The sequence below is a fragment of the Drosophila rhopaloa genome, unplaced genomic scaffold (assembly GCF_018152115.1).
Source record: "Drosophila rhopaloa isolate 14029-0021.01 unplaced genomic scaffold, ASM1815211v1 contig_167, whole genome shotgun sequence".
Classification (NCBI taxonomy): domain Eukaryota; kingdom Metazoa; phylum Arthropoda; class Insecta; order Diptera; family Drosophilidae; genus Drosophila; species Drosophila rhopaloa.
The window spans coordinates 5,024,674-5,037,861 of NW_025335047.1; the positions used below are offsets into that span (position 1 = coordinate 5,024,674).

The 13,188-nt window shown below is 43.6% G+C and overlaps 4 protein-coding genes across 4 annotated transcripts in view; all 4 read left to right on the plus strand.

Moving 5' to 3' along the window:
- The window catches only part of LOC108048194 (probable muscarinic acetylcholine receptor gar-1), a 33,253-nt gene extending 28,040 nt beyond the window's left edge, over positions 1 to 5,213 (plus strand). The window contains exons 2-4 of the mRNA XM_044458469.1: positions 229 to 554; positions 823 to 1,268; positions 1,618 to 5,213. Coding sequence (XP_044314404.1) covers positions 451 to 554; positions 823 to 1,268; positions 1,618 to 4,160 — 3,093 coding nt within the window. The 5' untranslated portion in view covers positions 229 to 450 and the 3' untranslated portion in view covers positions 4,161 to 5,213. The remainder of the gene's footprint in view (positions 1 to 228; positions 555 to 822; positions 1,269 to 1,617) is intronic.
- A 705-nt stretch (positions 5,214 to 5,918) lies between these two features.
- On the plus strand, positions 5,919 to 8,679 carry LOC108048193 (fatty-acid amide hydrolase 2-B). Its single transcript, XM_017128709.2, has 6 exons — positions 5,919 to 6,295; positions 6,366 to 6,591; positions 7,047 to 7,558; positions 7,616 to 7,741; positions 7,817 to 8,089; positions 8,290 to 8,679. Exons 1-6 carry the CDS (start codon positions 6,125 to 6,127, stop codon positions 8,581 to 8,583), a joined length of 1,602 nt encoding a protein of 533 aa, XP_016984198.1. The 5' UTR covers positions 5,919 to 6,124; the 3' UTR covers positions 8,584 to 8,679.
- A 168-nt stretch (positions 8,680 to 8,847) lies between these two features.
- Positions 8,848 to 9,517, plus strand: LOC108039676. The gene is made up of 3 exons (XM_017116756.2): positions 8,848 to 8,885; positions 8,943 to 8,978; positions 9,032 to 9,517. Exons 1-3 carry the CDS (start codon positions 8,853 to 8,855, stop codon positions 9,515 to 9,517), a joined length of 555 nt encoding a protein of 184 aa, XP_016972245.2. The 5' UTR covers positions 8,848 to 8,852.
- Positions 9,518 to 10,175: 658 nt separating this feature from the next.
- LOC108048192 (fatty-acid amide hydrolase 2-A) lies at positions 10,176 to 13,072 on the plus strand. The gene is made up of 4 exons (XM_017128708.1): positions 10,176 to 10,376; positions 11,025 to 11,468; positions 11,533 to 12,228; positions 12,612 to 13,072. The coding sequence occupies exons 1-4, from the start codon at positions 10,197 to 10,199 to the stop codon at positions 12,900 to 12,902; spliced, it is 1,611 nt and encodes a 536-aa protein (XP_016984197.1). The 5' UTR covers positions 10,176 to 10,196; the 3' UTR covers positions 12,903 to 13,072.
- The last annotated feature ends 116 nt before the right edge of the window (positions 13,073 to 13,188 follow it).

Genomic DNA, 13,188 nt, shown 5'->3' on the forward strand with positions numbered 1-13,188 from the left:
GGATGATCTTAAGTTTTATATCAGTGTTAATGTAATACCTAAAAAGAAGGATAAAACCTACAAATAATAGATAAGAAATCATTTGGGATAGCAACAAGTCTAACCCTTTTCAAATCAAATAAGTATTAATTAGCCAATATGTCTCACAAATTTGCATATGTTAATATCCTGTATAATATTGTCTCAGTGTGAATCAGGACTAAGACATGCTTTTGTTGCCCTTTGCAGATGCTGCACCTGACCGGAGACAAGTCCTGGCATTCCGTGGAGGCAATGTAAGCATTCCGGGACAAGACGTCGACGGCAGCACATTAAGGAGGACCAACTTGAAATTACCATAAAGACCGCAGGGGACGAGGAGTGCGGGGCAGCGGCAGGAGGGAAGAGGGCAGAGGGCAGAGGGCAGAGGGTAGAGGGCAGATCGGGGTGACGAGGGGAGAGCGGTTTGAAATGCGGTCGCTTAACAAGTCGGCGGCGGAGGAGGAGTTGGCTGGCCTCAATGGCAACTCCAGCGACTCCATCTATACCATCAAGAGCAAGTGGATCACCGACTGGTAAGTGAACTTAATACAATAAAGGCGCCTTTCAAAAGTGTAATTCCTGTATTATGTTGAAAACTTTATTACAAAGCTTTTTAGAAAATAGAAAACTCTAAAAGAAATGTTAAGAAAATCAAAAATCCATTGAACAGAACTTTAACTTTTATAAATACATTAAAAGGTTTTGTGGTAAAGTCTTTAATAGTAGATAGATTATATTCTTGAAGCCAAATAGCTGATTATTTCTTAAAGTAGTTAGTTATAATATATTTTCCAATTTCAGGAGCCTCAGAAGGGAGCGTGAAAAGCTGTGCAGTGTCATTTTCAAGCGGGTCCTGACCCACACGGAGTGTAAACGACTCCTGGAGGCGGCGAAGATCTACGGCGAGAGTAGTGACTTCAGTTCGTGGTCGGTGAACGATCAGCTGCAATGGTACCGCACCTTCGATGTCAACAACACGAACCTTCTGTTGGGCCTGAGGAATCATTCCTCGGAGGGCGGTGGTTCCACCATGTCGGAGTCCAATTCCGGTTCGGAAATCCTCGGTCCGGTTCTGCCGCCCTTCGCCTTGTGGCAGACCATCCTGATCGCCATTTGTCTGGCCATCTGCATCATTCTGACTGTGGGCGGCAATATCCTGGTGCTTCTAGCTTTCATCGTGGACAGGAATATCCGGCAGCCAAGTAATTACTTCATCGCCTCGCTGGCAGCCACGGATATGCTGATAGGTGAGAACTTTCTAAATATTTCGGAAAATAAAGTAACAAACTTTCATCATTATTTAACATTAGAGAAAGGTACTGAAATCAATAGGATTTAAAATCACTTATAAAGGCCTCTAAAAGTATGCTACAATATATTTTTAATCCATTAGAAAGACAACTTTTCTCTCTTGCATACTTTTAGACATCTTTATAAGTGATTTCAAAACTATACAGATTTTTATGACATAGTTTCATTCACAATTTAAAATCAAATAAAATCTTTAGATATCTCTTAGTATACAGACATTATTTTGAACTTTATTTAAAAAATTATAATTATACCTAATCCTAACTTTTCTCTTGATTTTTCTAGGAACCGTTTCGATGCCTTTCTACACGATATATGTGCTCAAAGGCTACTGGGACCTAGGTCCGATGCTGTGTGATTTGTGGCTCTCGGTGGATTACACGGTCTGCCTGGTGTCCCAATACACGGTGCTGTTGATCACCATAGATCGCTATTGTTCGGTGAAGATCGCGGCCAAGTACCGGAGTTGGAGAACGCGAACGCGGGTGATCTACATGGTGACGATCACTTGGATCATACCCGCCCTGCTCTTCTTCATCTCGATCTTTGGATGGGAGCACTTCACCGGGAAGAGGGATCTTTTACCCGGTCAGTGTGCCGTGCAGTTTCTAAAGGATCCGATCTTCAATACTGCCCTGATCATTGGCTACTACTGGACCACGCTGATCGTGCTGTTTGTGCTTTATGCCGGGATCTACAAAACTGCCTACGATATGCAGAAGCGCAGTGAGGCCAAGCAGCGGAAAATGCAGTCCATGGTGGCCTTGAGTGCCGGGGCCATGTCCGGGATGGCAGGACATGCGGCCGGCATTGGGGTGATCGAGGAGAAGATCCTGAAGACCAAGGTGGAACTGGCGGGGGATCAAACCGACTTGGACAGTGCCTGCACCACCGTGATCAAGAGGTTGAGTGGTTCAGGTCAGGCCAATCCCCTGGCCACGGCCACGGAGGAAGTGGAGAAGATGACACCGGAGCAGCGGAGAGCCTCGGCGGCGAAGATCCAGGAGGAGGCGAAAAAGCGAGAGGCAGCCGTGGATGCGGAGAAGAGCGAGAGATCGAGCAGTCCGGCCTTCGACTCCGACGAGGAGTCCTCCGTCAACCAGGCCCAGCAGCTGATCACCCAGCAGAAGTTGAACAACATGCGGAAGCGATCGTCGATCGGTCTGGTCTTCGGGGCACAGGCCGCCTTGCTGGCCACACGGGGCAAAGGTAACTTGCAGAAGAGCACCACCAACTCCAAGTCCATCGAGGCCATGCACCAGTACCACCACCACCAACAGCACCACCACCACAACCAGAGTCCGTTGCAGCGGGCGCAGAGCAAGGAAGAGGTGCGCTCCCTGCACCACCAGAATCAGAACCAGAATCAGAGCCATCAGTACCAGCACCACCACCAGAACCAGTCGAACCCACCGCTGGACAGGCCCAAGCGCACCTCCTGCTCCACCCTCTCCCAGATTGCCGAGCATGATCGTTTGGTTGACCTGTCGGCCCCACCACCACCACCACCTCACCGCAACACCAGTGATCCCCTGTCCCCCGTGGACCTGGCCCCCATCGAGGTGCCCAGCGAGGAAGTGCACCAGGGTCTGGTGCAGACCATCTTGCCACCCCCTGACGCCTTTCAGTGCCCCACCCCGCTGTCCGAGGACTACTCGGATCGTCCCTTTGGCAACAGTTCGGGCAACAGCGAACTGGCCCTGACCTATGACCTGATGACCAACTCGGAGCTACGGTATATGGATGAGAGCTCCGCCATGATGGCCACCATCACCTCCCCGAACGACAGTGTCCAGGGGAAACCACCACCACCACCAGTCCTGCCTCCACCACCGCCCGCACGCAGAAATCCACCAAAACCGAACCTCAATCAAAGCTTGAGCCAAACCCCCACCAGCCAAAGCCAAAGCCAAAGCCAGAGTCCCAGTCAAAGCTTGAGCCTCAACCTGAATCCGAATCACAACCAGAGTCAGAGTCAAAGTCAGAGTCTCGAGGAGGCGGTGGCCATTGAAAAACGTCTTCTCGTATCGTACACAGGCATCGAGGACTTTGCCAAGGTGAGGCGGGAGAGCTGCATCGAGGCCATCTGCCTGCTGGATGTGCCCGGGAAGCTGACGGCCGACTGTCCCCACCGGAGGGCCTCCAGTCCCATGGAGACGAGCAGCAAGGACGCCATACTCTACTCCCCGATGCCACCCATGCCGATGCCCCTGTCACCCAAGGTCAAGACCCAAACGCCGCAGACGGGAACACCACAGTCGGCGACGGCACCACCACCACAGATGGTCCTCGAAAGGATTGAGGAGCGGGAGGCCTCGGATAGCAATACCAACAAGATGCCCTCCACCTCGGGCACCACCAGCAGTACGGGTGGAGGGGGTGGAGGAGGTGGTGAGGAGACCAAGAAGGACACCGAGGAGCAGGACGCAACCAGAGAGGAGAAGGGTCTGGCCGCCAGTCGAAACTCCAGCAAGCGGGCCTTCATCCACTCGATAGGCAAGCACTTCAAGAGCAAGAAGGCCCTGCCCCTGATCCTTGGAGTCGGTGGCAGGCAGAAGTCCAAGTCCGAGAATCGTGCCCGCAAAGCGTTCCGCACGATCTCGTTCATTTTGGGTTGCTTCGTGGCCTGCTGGACACCCTACCATGTGCTGGCCCTGGTCGAGGGATTCTGCCGGCATCCGCCGTGCATCAATGAGCACCTGTACATGTTCTCGTACTTCCTCTGCTATGCCAATAGCCCCATGAATCCATTCTGCTATGCTTTGGCCAATCAGCAGTTCAAGAAGACCTTTACGCGCATCCTCAAGGGGGATCTGCACATGACCTAAGGTGGTTGGAGATCTAGAAGTGGTTTAGTTGGTTAGTTGATTAGTTGGTGGTTGAGTCGAAGCTCCTCTGGACTTCTCTTTGGCATTGCACTTTCCACACAAGGACCAGGCACTTGTGAGCCCCGAGAGCCTGGCGCCTTCAAAAGTCCCAAAAAAGAAACCCAAACCCATATCCTCCCTAGGCCCTTAAGTTTTCTATATACATATATATATAAACCCCAACCAAAGTGCTCCGCCAAAGGGATTAACCCGAGGATCTCAGCCACCGAACACTTATTAAATTCAAAATTTAATCTGTGCGAGAGCAAGAGTTATTTGTAAGTAGCCAAAGGTGTGTGCAATAGTTAGAATCGTTTGGGGGGGAAAAACTATATAGTTTGGGATGCATCTAGGTCTAGAGTGGCACTAAGCGGGGCGAAATGTTTTAGACAATAAATATTTTAATGTTAATAACCAATCTATGATAACCAGGCAAAATATATGATATGATAGTGAATAATATACCATAAAATAGAGTAAGCATAAGAATATACACATTACACGAGACTAAAATCCCCGAAACCATAACACTCATACATATCCCAAAATAGAGAAGTGCTTGTTTTGTTGTTCCGCAGAGTATATCAAGAGTAATCGGACATATGAATGGATTAGCCAATAGAAAAATAATGAAAAGAACTGGAACTTGGAACTCCTTGAATGGTAACACTTCGTCGGAAACTATCAAAAAGTACCTAATTTTGTTTAAGAGCATCTTAAGACATTTTTACTTTGCCAGTTTTTTTGGTAGTTAATAGAATTTAGAATATTGCAAAAAACAAACACTGTGTTCAACTGTTTCGACGAACTGTTGCCGTCTTGGGGTTAACCAGTTCCATGTCAATCCTGCAGCAGATATACGATTTTAAAAATGCAAGAATCCCAGCAAACATACCCACGTAATTGTCCATGGATAATATATGCCAGACAAGTTCAACAGTTTTGTGTGAATATTCATGAGTATAGAGCATACAGAAATACATACAATATAGCTACATAGATGTCAATTTTTGCGCAAGCCAGCAACTAAACTTATACGGATATATAGACGTCTCCTTAGCGCCTTTGCCAAGTTGCCTAACTGAGTTCACACTCTCATTCTGACACTCTCTCTCTCTCTCTCTTTGTTGAAGTAATCTGTTATTTGTTAACCGTTTCGTTAACCGATTCGATTCGTTTTCCAGTGAGTAATGTGCTAAACAAGTTTTTGCCTTTGTTTAACGTTTCTTTTTAGCACGTAAGTGATAAGTGTAACAATAACTAAAATTATTACTAAATAAATACATGAATGAATAATGACATCGTTTGCGACAAAGGGAAATGGGATGATCCTATTTTTGGCATCAGTTTGAATTGAGTTTTTTTTAGCTTAAAAACTTCCTGATTTTATTTTGGGAACCACAACAAATGGATTTGAAAAGAATTGAATTTAAAATTTCTTCATTGATTTAATAAGTTACTAGCAATATTTTAAACATTCCCAGATCATATAAATAAAATGTTTTAGAAAATCTTTTATAAAAAGTTCCAAAATCTCTAAGTTAGAGATTTTTGGAAATCTTTCTCAATCAAACCAACAAAAACTCCAAACAAATTGCGTTGGAATTTATTTGGAGGTGTTTTTGAGAACAACCCAAATTGGTTCCAAGTGTTGGGGAATGCCTGCCGCAGCTAACTTTGAAATTAAATTCAAATTCAAATTGAAAACAAGGGAAAATAAGTGCGAGTGTCGGTCGGCACGCGTAGTCCGCGATCCGCAGTCGAAGTGCTCGGTGGTGATCCAGGTGCAGTTCCAGTTGCCACTCCCGAATTCGCTTCAGAGGTGATCCACTTCCAGCTATCGCTAACCCACTTCCGCTAAGGTTCGTTCGAAGTCCACCGATTTGAATACGAACACCTTTTGGTGACCCCGCCGCCTGCTCGAAATGGAGATATTCCTACGCCTCATGGCCTTTGTGCTGAATGCCTTTGGCATGGTGGTGAATAAGATACTGGACCTAGTGCTGCTCCGGCGGAAGCCCAAATATCCGGGCATTCGTAATCCCCTGCTCAAGAAGTCCGTCGTGGAACTGGTCACCCAGTTGCGACGCGGTGAGGTGAGTCTCCAAGTCCAATTACGTCATTCGTGCGGGGTATTTGCAAGTCATTTTTTGGGTTCACATCCAGATCACCTCGGTGGAGTTGGTTAGCGCCTATATAGCGCGTGTCCAGGAGGTGAATCCTTCGCTGAATGCCGTCGTCGAGGATCGCTTCGAGGCTGCCCTGCAGGATGCCAGATTGGCGGATCAGTTCATCGCGAAGGCGAGCTCGGAGTTCGATCGAGTGGCCCTTTACACCAAGTATCCCATTCTGGGCATACCCTTCACAGTCAAGGAGTCGTGCGGCCTCAAAGGTAATCCTTTATCCTCTTTTTTTTAATCCCAAAAAGGTTTTGAAAAGTTGTCTAAAAAAGCAAAGTATGAAAGGTTTTTTTAAAAAAAAGAACATTTTTGTATAAATGTATATTAGATTAAACCCTGTTATCTCTATATATTATAACTAAAATTAGGTTTTAAACTAAGAAAAGAAAGCTTATGAAATTTGTAATTTTAAACATACTTTTAGCTTACCAAGACAAAAAAATATAATTTTTTGTAAGAGCTTGAGGTTAACAAGGATTATAGTTCATAAAATTAAGCTTTTACTTTAAAAGTGTGATTTAATAGTGTAGGGACTTAATTAATAATTTTCAATACTTATTTTAATATTAATCTATTGACTATTTAAATTACTCTTGGATCTTCTTAAAAACTGGTATTAAATTGACTATTTTTGCTGGTTATTATTAATTTTCTGATTGCTTCACAGGACTATCCTTTGCCGTGGGCAGTCTTGCTCGAAAGAATATGAAAGCTGCCCAGGATGGCGATGTAGTGGAACTGGTCCGAGCTGCCGGTGGGATACCTCTTCTGGTATCGGCCAATCCGGAGTTCTGCATGAGTTTCGAGACCAGCAACAATATCCAAGGGCGCTGCCTGAATCCGTACGACCTGAAACGCACTTCCGCCGGATCTTCGGGCGGTGAGGGATCTTTGAATGGCTGTGGAGCCACCACTTTCGGAGTGGGTTCCGATATCAGCGGTTCCATTCGCCTGCCGGCCCTCTTCTGCGGCGTTTTTGGACACAAGCCCACTGGCGGACTGACCTCGGTCAAGGGTCACTTCCCCTACTCACTGACGGACAAGAAGTTCCCCAAGATGCTGCAGATCGGTCCGATCACGAGATTCGCCAGGGACTTGCCTTTGCTACTGGAAATCATGGCGGGCGATAACAAACACAAGCTGAAAATGTCCGAACCAGTGGCCCTCAAGGATATGAAGGTGGAATACCTGTAAAAATTATAAAATTAATGTATAATCTTATCATTTTTGGTTTAGGTATACTACGCCTTTGGGTACTCGGGTCTCAACTGCCTCACCCATCCCGTGGTGGACTTCGATATTAAGCTGGCCATCATCAAAGCCGTCAAGTGCTTGGAAAGAGGAGGCGTCCAGTCCAAGAAGGTAGGAAATATATTCAATAATAGGATAATAGGATATTTTGAATATTCCCTTACAATAAATAATTTTCCTATTCAGTTGGACCTTAAGTTCCTGTCAAATTCCTTGGAGATTGGCTTAGTTTCCCTGGTGGACTTAAAGGGCCTGCCCAGCATCGTGACCCAGAGGCCGGATCGAGATCCCTCCATGCGCCTGCTGATGGTGGAGCTATTCAACAGTATCATAGGCCACTCAATCTTTACCAAAGAGGCCATGTTTCTGGAGGTGATGAAGCGTTTCAATGGACTGATGGCATCTGGCAATATGGAGGAATACCGGGAAGATGTCCAGAAGATCAAAAGCCACTTGAATGTGAGTAAATAAGAGATAGTTAACTAAGATGCACAAAAGAAAAATCATTTTAAACTTTTAGTACTTACAAATTTTCTAGTGATTTGTTCTAGAATTGTTTGGATAAATTTTCTCCGAATTTAAAGTAAAAGGTTTTTCTGTGCGCTTTATGGTACACATATTCTACGCTATATTTTAAATATCTTATTGATACCCGACAGCAACTACTTGGCACTCGAGGGGTCCTCATCCTGCCCACCTTCCACACCAGCGCCCTCTGCTTCCACACATCCCTGGTGAATGTGACGGGGATCGACAACATGCTGCTCTTCAACATCCTGGGTCTGCCCGCCACACATGTGCCCATGGGCACCAACCAGAGGGGCATGCCCATTGGACTCCAGGTGGTGGCCGCCCAGTACCAGGACAAGCTCTGTCTGAAGGTCGCCGCCGAGCTGGAGGCCGTCTTCCACGGCTGGGTGCCACCAGTGCCACATGCCACGGACACCAAGTGAAGATCCCTGGTCGGTCATCTATCTAGTTAAGGTTCAAGGTTAAATTTAATAGAAAGTTTTAGTTTTTGTGAAGATTAAAGTGCAATACGTTTAATATATTCTTGTAATTTGTAGCTGTTGGTTTAAATTTGTATTGCCTATAAATGCGGCTATCTTGACTCCCAAAAACTGGCCACTCTAGAAATGCATCAAATGTATCGAAAGTTCTGATAACTAAAGCGGCGTGTTTGCTTTGCAGAGATTTGATATTTCCTATTGAATTGCAATTAATGGGTAATACGAACATGTTCAACTATCAATATGTAAGAACTTCAATTATTTATTGCCCATAGTTTCGATAATTAAGTTCTAACTTGCAGTGGGCTTATCCCAACCAGTTTTATTGGGAAATTCATGTGAGTTCCTGGAGTTTTCCTGAGCCACTTCCTTAATGTGTTCATACTTTTAGAATGGTCATATGGTCTACCGACAAGTGACACCAAGATACCTTGGTTATCCTGGATATGTATATGATCAATTTGGATATGTACATGATCAATTCGGAAATGTTTATTTTTCTGGAAATATGCTTTATCGTGGTGGCAATCGTGGAAATAGCCATCGTCGTGGTGTTTGGAGTTCCTATGACCGCAATGGATTTCGAGGCTTTGGCAGAAACAGACGACGAGGTGGCTTTCAGAGAAATAACCCTAGACGGGCCGCACCTGTACCATCGATAGGATCAACTGATACTGACCCAGTCAGGATCTCCAATCAACAGGGAGGAAACTCCTCCAATGGCCGCAGGGAGGAGACATACAGCAGTTACAGTGTGTTCTACCAGTGTCCTGGTGTTGGTCCGGAAGAGCCAAATCCTAACCGCATAGAGGAGTTGAGCCCGTCATCGGGCTCATCCGGTTCGGATGAGGAGGAATTCGAAGACGCCCAAGATTAAAATCCAGGATCTTAAAGTCTAAACACATCCGTAATCGATTTCTAAAGACTCATTTCAAGCTAAAGCTTATAGTATCTAATACGATACCAATCTGTAAAAAAATATTGTTGGGTCCACAACTTTAAAATACTTTGTAAAGAACTCGTCAAAGGAATTTAAATGAGCTATTAAGAATTAATAGTTAATCAATTTGAAATACCTAGAGCTTAATACATAAAAAAAAGTATTTTAATTTCAGTTAAAATGCATGTTTTTTATTCCGAGTCACTTTAGTACTTCAACAACACATTCGAATTTATTCAAATATTTATAATTTGGAATGCATAGTATAGAAGTGGTTTTAAATTTAAATTTAATTAAATTTATTTAAATATTCTAAATGTTGAATGCACCATTTACGGTTTGTATAAGTAATTCAACGCCAAATCGGCTATACTGTGTCTGTGTGCGTTTTGATCGTAAGCTCGAAATACACACTCTCTCCCGCTCTCATTTCCAAAATGTTTACATTTCGTACTTAACGCTCCCAAAATCCAGCCCCTTCCAGCTTATCACCACCATTCCCTCTTAGAAAGTTTCCGATTCTCCGCTCTCTAATTCCCCAGTCCGACTGACTTGATCGACTCTCATTTGTTTTCATTCTCTCCCCGGACGCTGCCACGATCGGTTCTTGTGCGCAATGGAAATATTTCTTCGACTAATCTTGATCGTAGTAAAGGCGATAGCTTTCATCATATCACCGATTCTGGACGCATTCGTTTATCCTCGAAAATCCGACAATACGCTCATACCGCCGATCAGGAATCGCCTGCTCACCCTGAGTGTGCAGGAGCTGCGCAGTCGCCTTCGATCCCGCCAGGTAAATATATTTTTACATAACGCGATCCACAGCAGCGCACATAAAATTAATCAGACATTTATATTCGGGAGAACCTTCACAGTCGAACTTCCATAACAAGAACCAAATTGGCTTTAAAAGTATATGAAAATTCTGTGGCATTAAAATAATTTAGTAGTGATGAATATCCAAAATTTAACAGTTTTGTTTTTATGAACAAAAGTCTAATTTTAAGATAAAAATTTGTCTACATATGTTCGCAATGTTTAAATTTGTTTATTGTTTTCTCTAAAATAAACCTTTTTTATTACCAACAACAATTAAAAAAAAACACATTAATTTTAATTACTAAAAATTTGCTTTATTATCCAGAAACTCAATAATGACGCAACAAAATAAAGTAAACCATTAAAAATATACAGCCCTATTATCTTAAAATAATTTTGCTTAATTTTAATTATAAGCAATTGAACGAAATTATCATTTGTTTGAAATTATAAAGCTTTGATTCATTCAAATAACATTTTTCTTAAAGTTTTTATACATTCGAATGACTTTTTTCTTATCATAAAAAGTTCAATGCGATAAGCCAGCCCACGCGTTTTAAAAGTATAACAAGCATATCATCCAATATTTCTTACTAAATTTTGAACTAAATTAAATTTTTAGTTGACTTCTCTGGAATTGGTGCGCACTTATATCGAACGAATCGAAGCTGTTAATAAACAATTAAACGCACTGGTGGAATCTCGGTTTTCGGCTGCTCTGGAGGAAGCTACTGAAACCGATGACCTCATAGCCAGTTGCGCATCTACAGCGGATGTGGAGAAACTCTTTGAAGAACGTCCACTACTGGGACTTCCCGTGACCATTAAAGAATCATGTGCCCTCGAGGGCATGACCTTTGCCGTGGGCAGTCTGTCCAGAAAGAATATCAAAGCCCAAGCTGATGGTGAAGCAGTGAAGCGATTGAGGTCTGCTGGGGCTATTCCTCTACTGATCTCGGCCACCCCGGAATATTGTTTTAGCATCGAGACGGACACCTTGCTGAATAACCGATGCCTGAATCCCTATGATTTTGAGCGGACTCCGGGTGGAAGTTCTGGTGGAGAAGTGAGTGGAATTATTAAGATCTGTTGAACCATTTTTAATTTATAATCTTATTTTAATACTCCAGGGTTCTTTAAATGGAGCTGGTGCCTCTCTTTTTGGAATTGGATCAGATATTGGCGGTTCCATTCGCATTCCCAGCTTGTATTGCGGAGTTTTCGGACATAAACCAAGTGGAGGAGTGGTTTCCGTGAAGGGGCACTTCCCCAACTCAAAAGATCCAAATATCGAACACTATCTGGTGGAGGGACCCATAACCCGGTTTGCTGGAGATCTATCCGAATTACTCCAAGTGATGGCAGGCAAAGAAAATTCAGTAAAACTGCGATTGAACGAACCCGTCGAACTGAATCGGATTAAGGTGCAGTATGCGCTGGGCTTTGAAGGTATCAACGGATGGATGCATCAGTCTGTGGATAGGGATATCCAAGATGCAATTTGCAGAGCTGCAACGCATTTAAAGACCCTCGGCTTAGATGTGAACAAAGCCAAACTACCCAATCTCGAGAATTCAATGGAGATGGCATTAGCTGGAATCGCCGCTCAGGATTTAATGGATTATCTAATAGAGGATGAAATTGCAGAGGGTTCGTGCAAGGTCCGTGAGACTCTGTGGGAGATTGTGAAAAGCGTACGAGGTTACTCGAAATATACAACCAACGCCCTTATATTTGAACTTATGCGACGCACCGGTGCCTTTATGTCGCAATCAAAGTTGCATTTGTATCTGGAGGAAGCAAGGGGTCTGATCGGGGAGTTCGCGGTAAGTGATCAATTAGCGAGCACGCAAACTGTGGCTAATCCCATGTGTCGTAAAGTGAAACTAGTCTTAATACAATGTCTCAACAATTTTTTATGGGCTTTTTATTTGCATCGACCTTTGTAACACATTTTAGAGTTCTACTCTCAAGTCGCTTAACAAGTTTAATGATAGAAAGTTAGCTTTTCTATAGTCTAGTACATTTTCTTTGATAGTTACTGGATAAACAACAGTACTTATTATTTAAATATATAATTTTTGACACCTATACTTACCTATTTAATTTGACTAATTGAGAGTTTCTACTGATTAAAATAAAAATTTATCTGTTTCTATGTGAGGAATTAATTTATGATACAATTTAATAATATATTTTCTGTTTGCAGAATTTACTTGGAGATAACGGAGTGCTGCTCTTCCCCACGTTGAATTTGCCTGCTCCGAGGCACAAGTGGTCGATCCTATCACTCTGGGGCGTCGATTATACCCTGATATTCAACGTACTCGGTCTGCCCGTCACCCATGTGCCAATGGGTGTAAATGAACGTGGACTCCCCGTGGGACTTTCCGTGATTGGGGCTCCAAATCAGGATAGACTGTGCCTTCGTGTGGCCGTGGAATTGGAGAGAGCCTTCGGAGGATGGAAGCCCCCAGTACCTCACAATCTTGGCAACTAATCTTAACTACATACGGATTTATTAACAACTGGATGATCTGCAAACCTCAGGATTACTAAGATCTGTTTTCATGTAATATAAATGTATTTTTAAACAAATTTGACTTCATGCTAACCGTTACAGTACAGTTTTTAAGAGTTAATAAATGTTATGGGTACATATTTAGCCAAGTTTTAAAGATGTTTAATTATGAATGGTTTTATAGGGTATCAATATATGAAAGTAATATTAGTATACAAGAACAATCAGATGAAGCACCACCTTTTGGGGATGGTTTGAGTCCAGA

Excerpts from the sequence above, each read along its gene's own strand:
- LOC108048192 (XM_017128708.1), top strand. The coding sequence starts at position 10,197 with ATGGAAATATTTCTTCGACTAATCTTGATCGTAGTAAAGGCGATAGCT. Across the intron at positions 10,377-11,024 it reads GTCGCCTTCGATCCCGCCAG|TTGACTTCTCTGGAATTGGT; the intron begins GTAAATATATTT and ends TTAAATTTTTAG. Across the intron at positions 12,229-12,611 it reads GTCTGATCGGGGAGTTCGCG|AATTTACTTGGAGATAACGG; the intron begins GTAAGTGATCAA and ends TTCTGTTTGCAG.
- LOC108048193 (XM_017128709.2), top strand. The coding sequence starts at position 6,125 with ATGGAGATATTCCTACGCCTCATGGCCTTTGTGCTGAATGCCTTTGGC. Across the intron at positions 6,592-7,046 it reads GGAGTCGTGCGGCCTCAAAG|GACTATCCTTTGCCGTGGGC; the intron begins GTAATCCTTTAT and ends ATTGCTTCACAG. Across the intron at positions 8,090-8,289 it reads AGATCAAAAGCCACTTGAAT|CAACTACTTGGCACTCGAGG; the intron begins GTGAGTAAATAA and ends GATACCCGACAG.
- LOC108039676 (XM_017116756.2), top strand. The coding sequence starts at position 8,853 with ATGGGTAATACGAACATGTTCAACTATCAATAT. Across the intron at positions 8,886-8,942 it reads ACATGTTCAACTATCAATAT|TGGGCTTATCCCAACCAGTT; the intron begins GTAAGAACTTCA and ends TCTAACTTGCAG. Across the intron at positions 8,979-9,031 it reads AGTTTTATTGGGAAATTCAT|AATGGTCATATGGTCTACCG; the intron begins GTGAGTTCCTGG and ends TCATACTTTTAG.